This window comes from Sorex fumeus, unplaced genomic scaffold, assembly GCF_029834395.1.
Source record: "Sorex fumeus unplaced genomic scaffold, SorFum_2.1 ptg000072l, whole genome shotgun sequence".
Classification (NCBI taxonomy): domain Eukaryota; kingdom Metazoa; phylum Chordata; class Mammalia; order Eulipotyphla; family Soricidae; genus Sorex; species Sorex fumeus.
This window is the reverse complement of record NW_026606129.1, coordinates 51,244,384-51,265,362: the sequence shown is the minus strand read 5'-3', so window position 1 is coordinate 51,265,362 and position 20,979 is coordinate 51,244,384. Positions and strand designations below refer to the sequence as shown.

Below are 20,979 nucleotides of genomic sequence, written 5' to 3'. Positions count from 1 at the left end.
TACGGCTCCTCCCGGGGAGTTGGGTGCTGGGCTGGGCAGCTGTACAAGGCATCAGATGGTGTTTTCCTGACTCTTGATGAGTACAATATGGAGTTGCCATGTGTCAGTGATGGTGCGGGGGGTGGGGGCAGAGCTGCTGGGGACTCAGGCATTTCGCTAACCAGCCCCTGGTACATGTCAAGCACGGAAGGAGCCCTGAGTCCATCGGCAAACCTGTCCTTTCCATGCAGGTCTTATAACTGACCACTGGGGGTGCCACCAACTCAATGATGACTGTGCCCAGGTTTGCCCTTTGGAGACCAGGATGGAAAACAGGGAAATTCTGAACCCAGACATATGCACTGTGACAAAGTCTGACCTGGGAATCTGGATGAGTGCCAGGGTAAAGCAGCTCCAGTCCATCTCTCTCCTGCACCTGGTGGCAAGCTGAGGTCAGGAATGTGTAAGGTAGGTCTCAGGTCCCACATGGATTTCAGATATAGGCTGGACCAGCAAAGCTGTGTTCTGTCTCTAGGCCTGGATTCCTCCCACCACACCCCAGTTCCTCCTTCTAAGCTCTATTTTTGCTGGAAGGCTCAGAGAAAGACGTAAAAAAAAAAAAATTATCCTTTTTTTGTTTTTGCTGAGTCGGCACTTCTGTCATTCCCAATCTGAGGGGTTTGGCTTGTCTGCTACCAGCGGGGGGAGGCGCCTCCGTTTAAAAGCAGAACTAAAAGCAAAACATGCACAGGCCCCATTTCATTGCAGCAGACATGATGAGCACACCATGGTCGTTAACATGATAAAAGTCACTTTGTCTGGGTGTAAAATTCATTTTTCCCCATTTAGCACATGGTGCATTTGCATCACACTGCAGTTCCTGGGCTGTGGTCTCCTCCTAAGTATGCCCCCCAGTTGTTCCCACTCCTCAAGTAGTGACCCCAAGACCAGGACCACAGCCCTGGGAGGGGGTCTTGTAAAGGAGTTCCCTAGGCCAGGAGGCTGCTCTTTCCAGTTGCTAAGAAGGAAGCCTTAGACCTTCACCTCCTTAGTGAGGCCTAAAGAGGTTAGCAGGGTGGGTGAGTGGGGCATCTAAGGACCCCTAAGGAGCCCTCCTTGGCCCAAGCCCTTGCCCTGGACTTGGCGCAGAGTCCCTAGCAGTTTGCCCACTTTGGGCATCAGTCTGTTGCCACCTCCTCCAAGGAGCCCACCTGTTCTGTGTGGTGAGGAACTGACCAGGGCTAGCTGGGGAGGACCAGGAAAGGGAGAGGAATCTGGAGAGAAGGAAAGCAGGAGCTGTGGAAGGGAGGGAGCCGGTTTCAAAGGGGTGACAAGTGACCCCAGAAAGAAGTTGCCCAGACATAGATTAAATGCTCAGTGGGCCTGGGTGCAGTGGACTCAAAAGTAACCCTACTAGGGGTCCAGGCAACCCAGATAAACTGAACTGCAGAGAGTCCCATCACACTGAGGACTTCATCCTGGTCACCAACAACAGGGAGCACTGGAAGCCCCTCAGAGGTGGTACAAGGGTGTCCACCTAGGCTTTCCCAGGAAACACAGGACTCCAGCCAGACTATTCTGTCTCCGGGAAGGTCTAAATGGCCCCTCTTCTCTGACTCAGTACACGGGGTACCGTACTGGCCCACCGCACCACACCGCTTCCACCCTGCTGCCAGAAGAAGGGTCCCTAACTGCCAGCACGAGCAGAGTTCGCAGGGACACTGGGGCGTCTGTGGAGGAGAGCGAGGCCCCCCTGGTGATCGGGTGCGGGAGGCACAGTGCGCATGGCGGGAGGGGCCCAGCAACAGCTGTTCACTTACTGAAGCTATTTTATAATATTGCTGGAGCTTTTAAAATAATCCCATTTCTGCAGAATATTCCCAGCTAATTGGAGCTGTCTCTTTCTTATTAAACAGAAAGGTTATAAAAATGTGTGTTGAGGGTTTAAGAGCAATACCTCTCGGCTGCTCTGATTGTTATGACAAGGATAACGTACCGGAAGCCGGTACGTGGCGCGTGCGGCAGCCAGCTCGGTGGCGGGTGGCCCAGGGCAGGGGTAGGGGCCCGGTTGGCTGGGGCCTGGCTGCCTGGGCAGGGCTGGCTCTCCCCGTGGCGCCTCGCACTGCGCAGGCTAGAGGAATCAGCCTTCCCCGAACAATTGCTCTCTAAACACTTAGGCTGCTGTGACAGGGCTGTCCATCACCCAGGCCTCTGACTGGGGGAATTCGCATAATTTACAGAGCGGCAGGAGGAGGGGTGGGGGAGCCATTCCAATTAGCCGAGCCAGGAGGCAGATGAGTTCGCTAAGTCCTCAGAGCTGCGGAGGATGAATAAATACCCCCCTCTCCGTAACTGGAGAGGGTGGAGGTGCAACCTGGGAGAAAGAGTCCCCAGCTGTGTTCTGGCAACTGAGGGGCAAGCAGGAGGGGGGTACTGTGAGCACTTTTCTACAGAGGGAGGGGAGGGCCCGGGCACAGAAGCCCAAGGTCACACAAGGTGGGTTGAAACCCCTTTGGAACCGAAGCCTTGAACCTAGCACCTGTCTCAACACGTGCCCACATTGGGGTGGGGACTCACTCTGTCCCGGGAGCCTCAGGGCCCTAGAGAACAGCCTGCCTGCCATCCTCCCTCAGAACAGCCCACCGAGATCTATTGTTTATTGACAATCTGCATCAAATTTAGCTTCACATGAAATCCCCATTGCTTAAAAGTAGATTGCCACCAGGTTGTGACCATCCGACCTATTTAATGGACAAATGTGGTTAGCCCCAGGGCTCCTTCCCGGGACCTAACAGCAGAGAGAATTCCAGATGAGCTTGGATTACCACCCGTCGCCCCCCCCCCCCCGCCCCACCGCTTTTGTCCTCGTTTGTCACATGGCTCCACAGGCCACCCCACTCTCCTATAGACACTTTAGTAGTGGGCAGAGGGGGCCTGTGTCTTGTGTCTTCACTGACCTCCACTCTGAAGTGCTCTGAGTCCCATCCTACTCACTTCTAAGCTCTCTGCAGCAGTCTGGGGAAGGTGTGCACAGAGATGGAGGAAAATTTTCTGCCCTTCTCTATCCCTGAGCCAGCGAGGTCGGAGGGGTGCAGCCTTTGCATCAGCTCGTAGGTCTTAGCTCAGAGTTAAGTGCCCTGAGCCTCCCAGGAGTTCTGAGGGCCCTCCTGCACCCATTTCACCTTCAGGGAGACTAAGGTGCAGTGTCAGTGGGGAATGAGATCAAGGTCAAAAGGGTCCGGTGGATGGCCGCTGCCTCCCAGACTATGAATCAGGCCACGGCGCTGAGATGACTGTCCTTTCCACCCTGTGCTCAGGGGACATTTCTCCCATGATTTGCGACTGCAGCTTGTATCCATGCCACCACCCGCCGCTCGGCCTCCTGGCCCGCCTGCTCCGTGCTTTCATCATGGAGACACCGCCTCGCCTCTGCCACAGAGCAGCCCTGCCCGCTTCACTGGCTCGCCCTGAAGCGGAGCCTCCCTCCACCCCTCTTACAGTTCCCCAGCATTCCCTTCACCTTTCTACCTGCAGAGAGGAATGCCCCTCCCGCAGCAGGAAGCAGGGCCTACCCCTGTCCAGAGCTGAGCAAAGTGCAGGTGGTGGAGGCAACTCTGCCTCATCTAGGTCCTGGAAGGAAAGAGGGCTGGGCCAGAGGGTTCCTGCCATGCCTATGGAAACCCCAGGCCTGCTCAACAACCAAGTGGGGACAGGTCCCCAGTTGCTTTCTGCTAAGCCCAGAGGTTGCTTGGGTGGCATCAGCAGAAGAGACATTTGATTCAGTTCAACAAGGAAAAAGGAGGTGCCCCCTCAGGATTTGCTCAGACACAAAGGCTGCTCTGTGGTCCCGGGAGAGCAGGGCAGCTAATGTGCATAGCAGGTGCACAGTTTTTTGTATGGAGAGAAGCATTGAATTATGAAACCTTTTGGAGGTGGATTTGGGGCCTCATCAAGAGGAGCTCAGTGGCTATTCCTGGCGCTGTGCTCGGGAGTGGCCCCGGCAATGCTCACGGGAACCATATGTAGTGTCAGGGATCAAACTAGCTCAGCTGCATGCAAGGCAAGCACTTGTACTAATCCCTGTACTATCTCTTCAGCCCCCAAATCTTTTTTTTTAATTATAATATGGCCCTCATGCCTCGACCCAAGAGCTGGACTGGGACTCAGACCTCAGCTCCACTGTTTCCAGTCAGACGGAACTCACTTAGCACTCCTGGGGCCTCACCTGCCCCATGGGGAAACACGACCACTCTGAAGGAGAATCCATTTCCTTCAGCCAGTACCTGGTCCGCAGTGGGATCGGAAGGGCTGAAGGCATGGAGGGATTCTTATGAGGGGACTGATTCTCTTTTATTCTCAGGAGGAAACCTCAAGAATTTCTCACTGAAAAAAAAAAACACAGGATAACATAACTTTGGGCTAGTCCTTTTCCTGTGTTCCCAGGGGAAATTCGAAGTTGGGGTTCCCAGAGGGGGCTCCAGGGCCCGAGTGTATCTTTACCTAGAATCTGCAGTAAGACTCAGTAAGGAGAAAGAAGGGTGTTTAGTCTCTGCCAAGGTGGCTGAGGAGGACTGGTGGAGGAGACCAGACCAGTGCAACTTTCTAGAAGGTCTTTGCGGGCCACACTTGATTGGGCAGGGAGTCTCTGAGTGGCCAGGAGAATTGCTAGAGTGTGCATTTGGGGCAATGGGGACAGGGAGATGCCAGAGCAATAGCACAGTGGGTAGGGCATTTGCCTTGCACGTGGCCAACCCAGGTTTGATTCCCAGCATCTCATATGCACTGCCAGGAATAATTCCTGAGTGCAGAGCCAGGAGTAACCCCTGTGCATGACCAGGTGTGACCCAAAAAGAAAAAAATGGGGACAGGCAATAACTGGAGCTCGTGAGGAACCCTCTGTCCCATCAGAAACAGGCTGCTGGGAAAGAACAACGCAGGGAAATGCAGGGAGCTACAGGGGCCCTTGAGGGCAGGACCTGACCTGCAGAAGAGTGGGGCGGGGGGAGGGGTGTCACATAGCTTCATCCCAGATGCCCGTAAAACGGAGGGGAGAGAGAATTCATAGCCGCAGACTCGCTGGTCAATCCTGACAGCACCCTCCCTCCCTGGGCCCAAAGGCCTCCTGCTGCCCTGTCTAAGCACCAGCCCCCCTCCAACCCCGCTCCTGACTCATGCCTGCCTTTCCTCTCCCTGGCCTGCTCCCAACCACCCAGACGCAGCTGGCTTGGATTTTCAGGCAAGACCTGAGTGGTTTGTCGCAAACTGCTGAATCCACATCCTGATCCTCCCGAGGTCTCTCTGTGTCTCTCTCAGCATGTCTCTCCCTCTCCCTCTGCCTTGCCAAGGCTCCTCCTCCCTCATTTAGAAATTAAGACCTCAGCAAGATGGTGCTTAGGAGCTGCCAGGCTTGGCTTGGGGAGGCTACATGGTGGTAGGTGGGGGAGAGTCCCACCAGCTGGTGGGGACATAGCAGCAGAGGCCTCTCACCCCGTCCAGACTTTCGGTGGCCTGCCCCTGTGTAGCTTGCCAAGCCCCCTCTCACTGCCAGGAACCCCGAAAGGGCCCCTCTGCAGAGAGAGGGTCTGGCTGGACCCAGGCTTTCTAGACATCCAAGGAGGCCTCTGCTGGCCCCTAGTCAGCGTGTGGAAAGCAGAAAGCTAAAACTGGCCACAAGAGAGGTTCCCGGAGAGTCCCAGGCAAGGGCTAGGGAGGCGCCAGTGTTCATGAGGTGACTTTGGGCCCAGACCAGAGCATCTCCACGCTCCATTGGCCCATTAGAGGAACAGAGTGAGGGATCTTAGAGGTCCTACAGTCCGTGAAAGGCCCCCTGAGGCCTGACCGTCTCCAGAACAGCCATGTGGGATCTCACCTGCCAGATTTGGAGCTTATTTGAGAAGGGGTCCAGAATCCCTGCAGCCATGGTTTCTCCACTGTGCCCAGGTGCACCTTCCTCACTCCCATGTTTGGGCAGTGATGCCACCACCTAACTCCCATCCCTGCCCCACTTCCTGCCCCGCCACACAGGTAGTGCTATCCATCAAGACTATTGCTCCTTTCAGGGCTGGAGAGATAGCACAGAGGGTAGGGCATTTGCCTTGCACGCAGCCGACCCGGGTTCAATTCCCAGCATCCCATATGGTCCCCTAGCACTGCCAGGAGTAACTCCTGAGTGCAGAGCCAGGAGTAACCCCTGTGCATCGCCGGGTGTGACCCAAAAAGCAAACAAAAAAAGACTATTGCTCCTTTCACTTACTTTCCCCATGACTACTTCATGCTGGCAGAGGAAAGAGTGTTCTACCCAGGAAACCCTGGTTGGGCTGGTTGGGGGGGGTGGAGGGACAACCCCCCAACTCAGTCCCTCTGTAGGGAGTAGGTCCAAGGAGTAGGCATTCAATTCTGTGCCCCTCCCCAACCTGGGGGACTACTGTCTTGGTGTCCAGCCTTCACCGTGACCCCAGGTAGCAGATTCCATCTTATATTTTTAAGGCCACACCAGCAGTACTCAGAAACCGTTTCCAGCTCTGTGTTCAGGGGTCCATGCATTGTCAGTGTTTGAACCTGGGCCCCCTGCATTCTAACATGTATTATCTCTCCAAGCCCCTCCTCATTGATATTAATGTCTCATTTGCTCCCCCTGTGTCAGAGCCATTGTAGAATCCATAGGGGACTGGGCTGGGAAACACCATTCTCCTCCAAGGACCTGGACAACTTAAGTGCGCTTGGGTGGTGTTTGAGGGGAATGACCTTACTTCTGAACCAACAGAGGGAGGCTGAGGGAGAATCATCACCCTCCCCCGGTCACTACCATTAATGGGATAGTTTCTATCCTTACTCCCTGCCCCACACCACTGAAGTCCTGGGAACAGAAGTTTCGAGGGCCCCGGCTCCTGGGAGAGCAGCGAGGGCTGTAATGGCGCCGGCACTAGGTACGGAGGAGCCCATGCAGATGGCGTGAAGAGGAGATCTGACTGTTTCCTGGCAGAAAGGCTCCCTCTTCTCTTTGTGGCAAGGGACTCAGGGGGAGGTTCCAGAGTGGCAGCACCACCTGAGGGGTTCATGAAATGGGCCTCCTGGGGACCATCCAGCCCCTCAGAGCAGACACACTCGGACTCTTCAGGAACCAAAGCACAGACTCCTTCTGTTTTCCAGAGGCAGCAGACCACAAGCTCACTGCCCCTCTAAGGAACTTCAAGCCATCAGCTAGACAAAGGGATGGACCGGCCAGGTTCTGCCCTTGCCCCGACCCCCTAATGCCCCGCAGAGGCAAATCCACACCAGGGTTGATGAGCAAAAATCAAGAGATGCAGGTTTGGAGTGATAGTACAAGGGGTAGGGTGCTTGCCTTGCACACGGCCGACCCGGGTTCGATCCCCAGCATCCCATATGGTCCCCCAAGCACGGCCAGGAGAGATTCCTGAGTGCAGGGCCAGGTAATAGCATTGCCTGATGTGGCCCCCAAAACAAAACAATAACAACAAAACCATGCAAAAATGTCAAGGGATGCCTGCAGCAGAAACAGCAGGTTCCAGGACCTTCCTCAGTCCATTGCTCGGTACTTCCTGTGGTCTGACCTTGACCTCTCTGAGCCCTTTCCTGTCCATCAGTATTCACAATGTGCCCTCTTGAGAGGAAGAAGGATGGAGCTGTGGACCTGCCCCTGGAGAGAGCTCTCCCCCTGCATCGTCTCAGGGAGCAGCTGACCTCACACGGCAGACATGGCCCTGGACTGCTGCTTTTACTCACCATGCCACAAAACCCTCTGTACCTTAGTTTCCTTACTTGCAAATAAGCAAGTTAGGGACAGGTGGTTTCTGTCTTCATCTGTCGCCACACACAACAAATGAAGGGCAAGAAGCGGCCAGGAAGCCCTTCCCAGGCCTGGATGGGGAGGCCAGTGCCCGCTCCTCTCCTCCACAGAGGGCTGGGGGGTGCCTATCAGAGGAGGCAATTTGCCGTGGCCATTCCACTGAGACGCTGTTGGGCGTTAGGGGGTGATGGAAGGCCGCCTCTGCCTCGCCCCCCGACACTCTCCCCTTCCACCTGGAGGCAGAAAAGCACGGCTGGTGGCGGAGAGTTAGAGCTGCTGTCAGTGCAGGCCCGAGGCTCTGAGGAGACTTGTATTTATTTGGAAGCCGTTCAGACACCTAATGCTCTTCTGAGGGGGGAATTGCTCTCCTTTATTTGTTCTCATTTTCTTTTGCCAGAATGAAAGAGAAAGCCTAGGGCGAGGGCAAACCCTGAGTCGGGGCCTTAGCGCCACCTACCACCTGCACACGGGAGGCAGAGGGGCTCATAAGGGGCCTCCCACCCCCTTGGCCAGATATTCAGGTTAGGTTCTACCTGAAGATCTGAGGCCTCTAACAGCCTCAAGGCTGGGAAGGGTGGGGCACAGAGGAAGGAGTGAGCTAGAGTCTCAGGATTTACGACACCCCTGAGTGAGACTCACCCTGCCCTGCCCTGCCCTGCCCTGCCCTGCCCAGCTGGGTCCTCCATTTCTGCTTCTGGAAAACAAGCAGCTCTGATGAGAACTCTGGGAAACTCCAGATTCTCCTGATCCGCGCTTGGTGGGAATGTGGCTCAAGGTGGGCTCCAGTGGGAGCAGCTCTCTGGCTGGGCACCCGTGGACATGTCCATTATGTCTGAGCTGGAAGGACTTAATCAGGGCAGCTGAGGTGGGGAAGGTGACCCTAGAGTCCCCGTCCTCATGCAACTGAGGGTCCTTCTCCAGGATACAAGTCTCCTGGGCTCCCAGAATCTGGGGTGCAGGAGCAGGCAGGCAGTACTGGCATCCGACACTTCGTGACCTCTGAGGACACAGGCACTGTCGCCCTCTCTCTGCTAGAAGCCCCCAGATCTGTGTTTCCCAGGAAGAGTTCCAACAAGGCAAAGTACAACCTGGACAGACATTTCCTCAGTTTTCTGTAATTCTGGTCAGGCCTTAGCCCAGACCCCAGGGTGCTCTTCCCCACACCTCCAGCCACTAAACCCTCCCTGTCCTTCTACATCAGGTTCAAGGTCCCTTCTTTCAGCACGTCCTCCCTGACCATCCAGGTGTCACAGCGAGGGGCCACCAAAATGGTCAGTGATTGTGCAGAAGCTCCTGGAAGTACTTTGATGCGTTGGGAGATGGGGTGTCCTTACACTTGGGAGCCACACTGCATCTATACACATGCTCAGGCAGGGGCATTTGTAGGAACATTTCACCCCAGCCGTGGGTGTCCCCAAGGAAAAAGCAGGTCATCGGAGCCCCTGGCATCAGCTTATATGTGAATTGTAGCCTAACACAGTGACCATGGAGTTCAGCCCCAAGGGGGGGGGGGAGAATATGCACATCAGAGGGGACAAATTATAGCCTTCTCATCCAGAAAGACACTTGACAACCCTGGTACCAACTCAGCCGCCCCAAAATGGTGCAGGAAAGGGCAGACTCAGGTTATGTTTGGCCTCAGTGCTTCTCTCCTTGATGTGTCCACTCCATCCTGCTTGTTTTACAAAGCCAAGCTGGAATCCTTCTTCCTTTCCCAGGAAGCCTCCCCTGACTGCCACTATGAGGGACCTGTACCTCCTGGAGATGCCTGAGCATATCTCTGGCTTCACTCCAGTAAGTTCGTACCAGGCACTGAATCCTGCCCTCAGGATATGGCATGCATTGGGACTTCAAGACCACCTCTGCCAAGTGGGTACCATGTCTCTCATACAGCCAAAGGAGGAAAACAGGATGACTTCCTGCACAACCTGTGATATGTGATGCCAACACTTCCTGTGCCCAGGACAGACCCCTCTGGTTATCTCCCAGCCTCCTGGAGCCACTCTTCAATCATCCCTGTGCCCATCAGTGACCAGGCTGTGTGGAAGCCCTGAGGGGACACTGGGTCCTAGTTTGACAAGAGTTTCTGAACCCATGGCAGAGGCAGCTGTGTGTGGATGGCAGAGTGGTGGAGACAAGAAGTGGGGGTTAGGTCTGGGGAGGCCTGCATAGTTGAGTGGGAAGGTCCAAGAAAGTTTACTAGGATAAGTGGCATTTATGCCCATAACTACTCTGGATTCTACGGTGGAGGAGAAAGAAGGGATTCTAGGTGGCACTGCAGGGGAAACCCTGAGATGACAAGGAACTGTCCAGCCCCTGGGTTTGTGGAAGGGCAAAAGGGTCACTCATCAGAGATGGGTACTCTAGGGTGTATCTGATGTCCCTAAGTAGGTCTCCAACCTCTGCCGTTACTATGCAGCATAAGGACTTGCTTATTCCTTGCTTACGTCCAAGACCTGCTTGGCACATAGTAGGTTTTCCGTGAAGATCTGTCCATCTCTTCCAGATCCCCTAGCTGCCTCTAAGTCCACAGGCAGAAGTGACATCTGCCTAGCCCCCTCCAGGCAGGGTCCCTCCCACAGTCTGCAATCTTCCCGCTCCCTCCCCTCAGACAGGCCCCATGGACCACACAGGCCTTGTGGGTCAGCCCTGGCTGCTGAACCCATAAACGTGCCTGCCAGGAAGTCCCCTATGCCTGAGAAACTTCTATTTTTCTCCCTTGATCTGAACCTGTGCGGGAGCAGCCACCAGGAACTGGGATGTTGCGAGCCTCAGAAGTTGGAATGTGTAAACTCTTACTACCCATTTACTCTTAATTACCTCCCTCCTTATTTGTCTTCCTTTAACGGCCTGTCAACCCAAATCTCCCGCCTCTCCCTCAGCGCCAGTGGCCTCAATTAGGTGCACATCTGTGGAGGCTGGAACCGTTATGCCCAACAACAAATGCCCACTTGCTGCATCGTGCTTGGACGATCCAACTGCCCCCTGGCCTGGGCACCTTGAGGGATAGTACTGTTGTCCAGGTATCAAAGGACAGGAGACTGCCCCTGAGTCTTCCCAGGGAGGCACAATTACCCCAAAGTACACCCAAGAGCATGGTTCCCCAGGGTCAGGTGCGCAGGCAGTGTCTAGCAGACACATGGGGGGCTCCCGCAGCCCTGGTAAGGAGAGAGCTATGAAAGGGGCTAGGGAGGGGCTTCTTAGCCCAGGTTTGTAGAGTCTTCCACTTAGGACACCCAACCCCCATTCTGTCCAGCCTGGATTAATCACCTTGCTCAGATGCTCAGAGATTTGGGGTGGGGGACACAAATGCAACTGATGGACCCTGCCTGCTTCCTGCCAACCGAATTGATCTGGCACCTGCCAGTGTCCATTAGACCTGATTTTCACCAGACCCATCCTGTCAGGGGTTCAGGGCTCAGGGTCCCATCCTGCCCTGTCCTCCTCCAGTAATGAGCAGGGTTCATAGTTTGGAATCCCTTGGCAAACTTCAGTCTGGCTCCTGATGACTTAGGTCAGGACAGCAGGAAGCTCTAAAGTGGTTTGCTGGGCCAGCGAGATAGAAAAGGGGTTAAGGCACTTGCCTTGTACACAGCTGACTCTGGTTCAATTCCCAGCACCTCATATGGGCCCCTGAGCACTGCCCTGCAGGAGTGATCCTTGAGCAGAGCCTGGGACAACCCTGGGCACTGCTGGGTGTAGCCTAAAAATGAAACAAAGTGTGATTTCCTGCTCAAACAATAGCTAGAGTGTAGAGCAGGGTAGAGGGGTACAGCTCAGGCTGCACTGCAGAGCAAGTGAGGTTTGTCCTAAACCCTGTTTGCAGCCCACAAACTCTGTTCCCCTGAGTCTAATCTAGGGGGTCGCCACTCTTGTCTTGTGGCTGCCTTGTGAGGGACAGGAGGGAACCTGTCCTGAAGTCTGTGGTGGGGCCTTCTGCCCAGGTAGATGTCCCTCATTCCCTGTGCCAAGCTCAGAACCTGTGGACAGACACTGTGGCACTGCCCTGTACCATGCTGGTGGGACGCAGCACCTCTTCCATCTCAAAGGCTCTCAGGGATACTCTATTCCGGCAAGAGTCTCACTTTACCTAGCAACTGCTCCCATTCTCACTTCTTCCTGGAAAGGGGGGTAAGTAGCACTCGCCTAGGCATTCACAAGGGCAGAAACGAAGCTCTGAGAGGCCCCAATAAGCCGCAGCATTCAGAGCCAATACCCACACACATGCCTTTTGCCCACCAGCAGCAGAGGGGTGTCCAGCCCCTCCAGGTCAGAGCAGATGGGCTTGTGCAGGAGGAGATTCCTGTCACGAGAGTGTACAGGGAGGCTGTGCGAGTCCTGGGCACTGAAGTTGGGATGAGCTGCTGAGGGTGCCTGCTTAGCTAGGGACAGAATGGCCGGGCTGCTGGGCTGCGGGGGGTCCGTCTCTGTCGTCTGGCGGTTGCCGCACCGGGGAGCTAGGAAGGAGATCCCAGCCCCTTCTTTCTGCGGGCACCCAAGCTCCCTCGAGAGGACTCTTGGAGGGTAGGAGCCACTGGCGTGGGGCTTCAAATCCCTCCCCTCTCTCCCGTCTCCAGTGAAGCCTGTCTTTCCACCAACGCAGCCCGTGACTCTCCAGGCCTTAAGCTCCTTGAAGGTCGAGCCCGCAGCAGGGTCACCGGGGGCTGGACCCCGGGGCAGCGGGGTCCGGGAACTCTTAAGGGCGGGCGGCGCAGAGGAGCCCCGGGTGGCAGAGGCGGGGGCTGGGGCGCACAGCGGGGAGCAGCTCCGCAGCTGGGGCGCAGGGCGCGCGCGCTCGCGGGCCGGCAGGGCAGGCTCGGGGCTGCGCGGGGCCGAGGTGCGCGCAGGCCCGGGTGGGCGCGTGGCCGCGGCGGGGGCGCGCGGGGGCGGGCCGGCCGAGGGGAGGGCGGCGCCGGCGGGCTGGCGGCGGCCGCTATTTGAGCGCCGGTCCCGGGCCGGGCGCGCACAGCGCTTCGAGCCAGCGCGGCGGAGACCTCGCGACGCGCGAGCCGCAGCGGCGCCGCGGCCGGTGCAGCCCCGAGCGAGGCCCCGCGCGCGGGAGCGGAGGCGGCGGCGAGGCCGGATCGCCGCCCGCCGCCGCCGCGCCCCCCCGCCCCGCCGCCGCCGCCGCCGCCGCCGCCGCCGCCGCCGTCCCCCCTCCCCGCGGCGCCGCGTCTTGAATGGAAACATGGCGGTGCCGGCTCGGACCTGCGGCGCCCGCCGGCCGGCGGGGCCCCCGCGCCCGCTCTGGCTGCTGCTGCCCGCGCTGCTGCTGCCCGCGCCGCTCGCCGCCCCCGGCGCCGCTGCCTACAGCTTTCCCCAGCAGCACACGTAAGTGGCCTCGGCCGGCCGCACGACCTGCCCCCGGCCGAGCCCCGCGCCCCGGCGGCCAGCCCCGGGCCCGCCGCGAGCCCCACGCCGGGCGGGGGCGCCGGGTCCCGCCGCCCGCTGCGCCCGGGGGCGGTGGCAGCGCCCGGCGCTTCTGGCTGCGTCGCGAAACTTCCCCGCGGTGCCCCTTTCTCCCCATCCCACCCCCGCCCCCGAGACGGGGCAGAGCCCGAGCTCCCGACCGCGGGATGGGGTGAGGGTCCGAGCTTGCCTGTTGAGTCCCCTGACGCGGTCCGGGTGAGGTGAGGGGCGGGGGGCGGCCAGCGACCCCTGTCCTGGGGAGTTGGAGCTGCGCCTCTGCCCCACGTTTCCTCGCCGGTGGGAAGCGGGCGCTTGAGAGCCGGCGTGGGGGGCACCTCCACACCTGTCTTGATCGGCCTTTTCCTGGGAGGCGAGGGTCGGATGCGGAGGAGGCGAGCCCCTTTTGATGACACGGGCACGCAGACCGCAGACCGGGTCGGTGTTCCCAGCTCCGGGGCGGAGGGTCCCTTCTGGAGAGGCAGAAGTGCAGGGGTGGGGGCCCCCTACTGCGCCGCCCACCGCGTGTCCTGGCTCTGCCAGCAGCTGTCTCCCCACCCCCGCCCCTCCCCAAGACTCGGGAACTCAGGGACTTCTCCCCTCTGGGTTGCCTGGCCACATGTGTCCACTGGCCTTTAGGATGGCAGTTAGCTCCGCGTGCCCCCGCTTTATATCAGTGTCCAGATTCAACCCCCTCAACACACCCCATGGCTTTGGGGAGTCCAAAGCAAGCATCCCCCTTGCTCTGACCTATCTGCAGGTCTCAGGAGCCACCTGTCCTTGCACTCACTTCCCCCCGGGCCAGGCCTGGGGTTTGGGAAATGTGGATCAGAGCTGCTGGTGCCCGGAGGAAGGGGCTGAGCTCAGGGGAGGGGAGAAACTGGCTCTGCGTCACTGGGCCGCTTCTACCCACGGGTGGGAGCCCCTGGTTGTGCCTTAAAACCTGCCAACTCCAGCTTTGCAGGTTCTGCCCATGAGGGGAAAAGCAAACTCGGGAACGGCGCAGAGTGGCTCCGTCTTGTCATCGCTCTCCTTGCAGTCTGGCTGTGCTCAGACGGGTGATCAGTTGGCAAATTACAGGTGCCGCACGGACGTGTCCTCTCTCAGCCGTCTGGATTTTTTGCGTGTGTCTGTGTGCGTGTGTGGAGGGTGGGGGCGGTGGCGTGCAGGGAGAAGAGAATCGAATCCTGTGGAAGTTCAGGGCTCGTGGGCGCGAGATTGTCTTTCATCTGCCACGATGAAAATGGACTTAAGCCACGATGTTTCAAAAGCGCAAAAGCATTATGTTGTTGTTCCTTTCTCCTCCAAGCACCGACTGCCACGATTCTTTTCCCTGCCACTTCAGAGCTCCTTGGGTGAAGGTTTAAGGAGCAGTCTCGCCTCTTTCCATCTCGTCCCTCCTCGTGTCCTCTCCTTGCCGTCTTCAGTAGGTCACTGGCTGCCAGGTCTGCCCTGGAGGGCCTTCGCGAGTCCCGAGGGTGGACACCTGTCCCTCAGTCCCCAGCCAGAAGATGGTGAGGCGGGTGTGATGGCAGCGGCACATTTCCAGCTGGACGCGCTTCTCTTGTCGATAGAGTTGGAGCTAATTTGAGGGTTTGGGACATGTCTTGCAAACCGTAATTAGACAGTGGGGGTGGGATGGGGGCTGCGCAGCTCTGAGGGTCCAGGGGGAGGTGACTCATGTTGCGACGACACGCAGGGTTTGCCGTGTCAGCCAGCGCCCTTCAGCTGCCCTGTTCCCGCAGACGCGGACGCCCATTGATCCTGGAGGGAAGCAGGGGAGGGGGGGACATTTCCCGTCCCTCAGTGGCTCCTTGGAGTTGGGTTTTTTTGTTGTTGTTGAACTGAGGTGAAGAACTGAGGTGGCCTGGGGTGAGCTGTGGCCTCCCTGAACTCTCCTGGGCCGCTAGGGCTGGGCTCGGCGGAGACATGGACACAGGTGGCTTTATGCAGTGGGAAGTGGGACCCTCCACCCTATGGCAGTGGGTGACTCTTTCCCCTCCCCCCCAGGGCGGGGAGGGTCCTTGATGGGAAAGTCATTTCCTCATTAGTGTCTGGCAGAGTGACAGGCCCAGCCTCCCGCACCGCTGGTTTTGAAACCAATGTGGTTTGGCGTCCACAGACCACACTGTCTCTGTAGTGGCCCAACCCCCGGGCAAGGGAGGAGGACAGAGGACTTCAGGGGCTTAGATTTGCGGGAGGCAGAGTGGGTGGGGGGAGGCTCACCTTCCTCCCTGGACCAAACAGGGAGGAAGCCATGTGTGTGCAGGGACATGCGTGTGCTTGTGGTGTCTGCGGGTGAGTTGGCAGGGACGCCACATGCTCCGCGCCACACACTGCTCCTCTTTTCTCCCTCAGCCTCAGCCCTAGCCATCAGCCCTGCCACCGTGGCCCCCCCACCCCCATCCCCTGGGTCTCTTTGCTCTCCCCCTGGCATCCCGCTCCCCCTCCCCCCCCCCACCCTTCTTCGTCTCTGCCTTGCTCCCTGCTCCAGCATGCCTCTCGTGCGCCTTTGCGCCCGCCCTGCCCGGCCCACCTCTTTGTCGTCTCCCTGGACCTCTGGCCCCTGTTCTCTGGCCTCCTAGGTTTCTCCATCCCCTGCTCGGTGGGGATCCAGCCGAGTGTGGGGTGGAGCCCTTGGCTACGGGCACCCTTTTTGTCCCTGTCTGCCCCAGTGGGGGCTCTGGCCCGTGCCTCTCTTCCTTTGAGAGAGGTGTTGGGGGGGCGGGGAGCAGAGAGGAGCCTGAGGGCCCCCCAGTAGATTAACGACAGCTGAGTCTTTGCTCCTTTTTTCTCAGTGCCCATGACGGGGCATGCGTCAGTCTAGCTACGGTTAATGGTGGGTGACGTGTGTCTGTCTGGGCCTGTGAGCCCACATCTTTAGCTCCCCGTGCCTCTCCATCTTGGGGGGGAGACAGCATCACTAATCTGAGCCCCCCATTTCCCCAACAACCTGCCGCAGCTCTTGCAGGAGGGAGGGGTGAGGCTTGGCCGCCTGCTGCTGCCACTGCCGCCACCACATAGAGCTGCCAGGTGCTCATGACCCCCAGAGTGGAGGATTGGGGAGGGCGCCCTCGGCTGCCCCACCCCCGCAAGCTTTATTGGGCACTCCCTCCTGAGACGGGGTCAGTCCATTTTAAACTGAGGTCCCTAATTGTGAGGGAGTGTCCCTCGGATTCAAAGTCACACTCTGCCCCTCAGGAGGGTCTGACTCACCAGTGTGGGGAGCCTTCTACACCCTGCCTCCCTCTCAGCCCCCCCCCCCCGACCGTGTGCAGGGCACTGCTCATTCCACCCCGCTGGTGTGGCTGGGAGATCCTGCCAGCTCTCAGGAAGAGGCACCCATCAGGTATAGATGGGTGAGAACTCAAGCTTTTGTTTCCAGAGGATGCCTTTCTCCATTGAAGGGGGGTGCGGGAAGGGACACTTTGCCTGCCTCGGTTTCCCCAAATGTGATCAACTGCTCCGTGGAAGAAATTAATGGGGGAAGATGCCTCTGGAGAACCAATAGGACCCTGGTAGCTGTGTTCAACCTTAGCATTGACCCTGAGCTGTGGCCTCATGGCCCCTGCCCGCCAGTCTTCACATTGCCCAAGGGCCAAGCACCTTTTGGACTTCCTCCTGTTCTGCGTGTCCTCCTTCAAGACCTTGTCCTGCATCTTCAGCCACCTCCGCTCAAGTTGTACCCTCCACATGGTGTATCAGTGCCATGAGTGGCACCTCCCTCCTTCACAAACCCTGATGCTCAGCTGACTGATGGGGGGAAAATCTCCAGACTGGTATGACCAGACCCCTGCTCACCTAAGTCCTTGAGCTCAGAGCCCAGAAACATGCCCACTCCACAGACAGGGAGACTGAGACCAGAAAGGCTTAAGGGACTAACCCATAACCCCACATATATGCAGACTCTCAGCTAGGCCCATGTTCTCAGGGGGTCCAGGAGTTTGGTAATAAAGACTCAAGCCTGTGTCTTTGTGGTTTGTTATTTATTTATTTAGTTGCAAACTCAGGGCCTCACATATAAGGTATGCCTGTGCGTGTCTACCACTGAACCACCTCCCTGGCCCCCAACCCAGCTCTGTGGAAGAGAATGGGGAGTCGTGGCTGTGGGAGGCCCTCCAGCTGTCACCCTCCCCGCTCAGTTTTCTAGATCAGAGTCCTGGTGGGGGACCCCTGCCCAGTGCTTTCCCCTCGTTGAGACTTTCACTCCTGGGCCTGGCCCTTGTGAAGGGGGCAGGCAGACCAGTGCTCAGATGCCCTGTCCTGTCCCAGTGGAGATGAAGGTCATGGGGTAGCGACTTTGAGTGGAGGCGGAAGGCTGCATCTCTCAGCAGTTTACCAGGCCAGAGGGGACTTCAGACCACCTAGTCCAGGCCTTGGGTTGTCAAGCTGTGTGGACGGTGGGTGGAAGGTGGGGAGGAGGGCGAGGGGGTGCTGGGTACCCATATTCTCATTGTTAGTTGGGGGTTAGGGAAAGCAGGCAGGCCCGTGGCCCATGTGCATGATGAGGGTGGTCTCTTCCCACTCCCCTTTCAGCAGCCCACTCCCCCCAACTGCTGTTATCCTTGCAGGCACTTGGGATGAAGATGGGTCCCAGGAAAAGGGGAGGAACGTGGAACCGTGTCTCCCAGGGGGTGGTCACAGAGCTTCACAGAGGGGAGGGGGCACTTCAGTGTGGGGGGAGGGGGTGGGGGGATTTTCCCCTTTTGCCCTCAGCCCTCCAGCCAGCTGGCCTGCTTCTCTGGTGTCAGGTTGGGTTTTTCCCTGGTGCCTCTTGTCTAAACAAGAAGCTACAGAATCGATATTCATATTCCCAGAGGAAGGTGTGTGTGGTTTTTGCTCTCTTCCTTTCCCTCTCTTATCCCCAGTAACCTGAGGAGCCTCTGCCTGTGGCTATAGGGAGTTGGCAGGCAGGTGACCCTGTGGATAGGGATGTGCCTGGGGGACTGGTTAGGTCCCCACAGGGATCTCTTTGAGCCATTGCAAGGAGCTATGGGTGCATGGTGGGAGCTGCCTCCTGGGGCTGACCCTGGGCTATCACGCCTGGGGTCACCCTGGTCCTACTCAGGGGCCATCAGCCTCTCTCCCACCCCTACTGCTGGTGCCATTGACGGAGCCCCCAGGGGTAATGGGGATGGGGTCTCAGTGTAGGGTCTTCAGGTTGGGACCCAGAGAGCACCCACTTGGGTTGTCTTGGTCCCAGGGGTCTCTATCAAAGGTGAGCTCTGCCCAGTGCTCTCAGCTGCACCTTAGTTAATGGTGACCTTGGACCAGGTGCCTCCTGCCCCGGGCCTTAGTTTCCTCCCTCAGCGCTTCCTGCGGCCCTGACATCCCCAGGTCCCCTGCTCCCCTCACTGTCCTGCTCCAGCCTCCTGCACTGGGCTCTGACCACGCCTTGGGGGCCTCCAAGCTGCTCTTAGACTGACCCATTTTGCGCTCTGATCAGCCTAATTGCTGAGCAGAGAGGGAGGGGCATGGGAGGTCTTACCTGCTGATTCATAATCCTCCCTAGCCTAGGGAATGGCTCTCCTTACACAGGGAGGCAAAGGGGAGAGAAGCCACCCCCACCCCCACAGCCCCTGGATGCTGTACTCCCCCCACCCCATGCTCCCTCCCTGCCTTCCCTGCACCCCTATCTTTCTGGACCAGCTGCTCTGGGTGCATATGAAGGCTTTGCGACACCTCTCACCAGTTGATGACCTTGGGGGACTTCCTCATCTTCTCTTGGTGTTGGGGTCATTCTCAAAGCCAGGATTCCTTTGATGGAAAGTTGAAGTGTAGACAGTGACGTGGGACAGGTTGGCACAGTAAGGGCTTGTGGCCCCTGACCTGATCTCTAAAGGGTCTCTGTCTAACAGTGTCTGCACCCTCAAACCCCCACCCACTTCTCAGGAATTACTCCTAGCGGTACGCAGGGAACTATATGGGGTGCTGGGAATCAAACCTGGAGCAGCCTTGTGCAAGAAAAGCTCTCTACCTGCTGTACTGTCTCTCCAGCCACCCAATCCCCCTCTCTGTCCAGCATAGCACCTACCTCCAGCCTGGCCCTCCAGGCACCCAAGACCCAGTTATTCTTTCTGGGTCTTTCCTCCTGGGCCTCTGTGCACATGTTTGATGTGTGTGTTGGCATGCTTTGTGTCCCTTTGTCTTTGCAGACCTGTGTGTGTGGGTGGGAGTGGAAGTGTGTGCTGTGCGTGTTCACTGTGTTCTATTACCTGCGGGCGCATGTGGACGCATGTTCCCACATGCATTACATTCACATGTTGTTTATGTGCAGGGACCATGTCTGCACGTACCCAGCACTCAGGTGATGCGCGCTGTGTGTGGATGAAGGCAGCCGCGGGCTTGTGTGCACAGCTTATCGCTCTGTCCCAGAATGTGCTTCCAGTGTCCACCTTTTGCACCTGCCTTTAAAGTTAGTGCCAGGACTCGGCTGGGTAGTTGCTGGCAGTGGGAAATAAAGATGCCTGGTTGTTAGGACCAGTGTTTTGCAAACTTTCATGTCAGGAACAGCCTGAGTTAAGGCTGAGCTGGAAAGTTTGATCACCTACCAACTGGCTCACTGACAGTCTGCAAAGGAAACACGGAGGCTGCATCCTTGTAATTCAAATTTTTGCAAATTGGATGGTATTTAGATGCCGTGGAAGGATGGGACTCTGAGGCACTTGGGGAGTCCTTTGTGAAGGAAAGCAGATACTTTCTCCTTCACTTGGAGAGATCCAGAGCCTGGGCCTGGAGGTCTGGACTCAGGCAGCGTGGGAACTCCGCTGTGTGACCTTGACTTGACATTTCCCTCTGAGTGGGGTGCTTCTCGTCAGTTGCTTGCCGACTAGCATCCCACGGAGCATCTGCTATCGGCTTGGGGGGTTTGCTCCCACAAGACACTTATGCTGTCAGTTGTACAATTTGGAATTGAGAGCCATGACTGCCAGGACGTGGGGTGGGGGCGGGGGGAGGACTGAGGATACAGTTCAGAGATAGAGTGTACGCTTTGGGTTCAATCCCCAGCACCCCTCCTCCAAACTTTTGTGTTGATGATTCCTGCATGTCTCTGTATTGGGGGTACCTCCAGCAAAGCCTCTTCCTTTCAAGGAGAAATTTTTGTCTGCTGGGACCTTCACTTGTGAAGCTCTTTGGGCTCAGGGCTGGCTGTCAGGGCTGCGCTGTGAGCCCCGATCTGATGGGTTCTGATGTCTGAGAGACTGGATGTCTTTCTGTTCTGTCATTCTCAGAGTGTGTGTGTTGTCAGTGCTGGGATGGCCCTGTGGCCTCTGCATTTCAAGAAGGGACTTGTGCAAAGGGCAGAGGTGACTGAAGAACTTGGGCGGTGGGCAGAGCCCCCATAGGGAAGGGTGCCTGTGCCATCTGGACCCTCAGGGTACCCTAACCAGGAAAGGACACATCCAGGTACAGGAAACCGTGTGCCATCAAGCACCTCACAGTACGGCCAGGGAAACTGAGTCTGTCATGGTCAAGAGGAGCCTCAGGCCCCCACTTTTGCTGCCTGCACACAGTGGCGGGACCCCATTGTCAGTGCTCAACACAGGCTGCTCGGCCTTCCTTGCCGTATGCCCTATGTCGTTACATCTCGTTCTTTTTAATAAAAATAGGCTGGCATGGGATGCAGGAGCAATCTGAGTCCTCCTCTGACACCCGTTGCAGGGCAAGGTGCCTATGTGGTAGCCCCCGCCCCTTTCTGGTGTACCACTGGGCTAGCCCCCCGGAGGCCTCTGCAGCTCTGGAGTCAGCGAGGCTGGTGGGTACCCTTCAAGGGCCTCCTTTGTCCA

General features: G+C 57.7%; 1 protein-coding gene across 8 annotated transcripts in view; it reads left to right on the top strand.

The window, feature by feature from the left end:
* Positions 1-12,956: 12,956 nt before the first annotated feature.
* CACNA2D2 (calcium voltage-gated channel auxiliary subunit alpha2delta 2) overlaps positions 12,957-20,979 on the top strand; it is a 135,290-nt gene continuing 127,267 nt past the window's right edge. For 3 of the 8 annotated variants that reach the window (XM_056128999.1, XM_056128996.1, XM_056128997.1), the window contains exon 1: positions 12,958-13,117. In XM_056128999.1, the coding sequence (XP_055984974.1) occupies positions 12,975-13,117 (143 nt within the window). In that variant the 5' untranslated portion in view covers positions 12,958-12,974. Of the gene's footprint in view, positions 13,118-20,979 lie in introns of all 8 variants that reach the window. The other 5 variants (XM_056129000.1, XM_056129001.1, XM_056128998.1 and 2 more) reach the window with 3 other exon arrangements.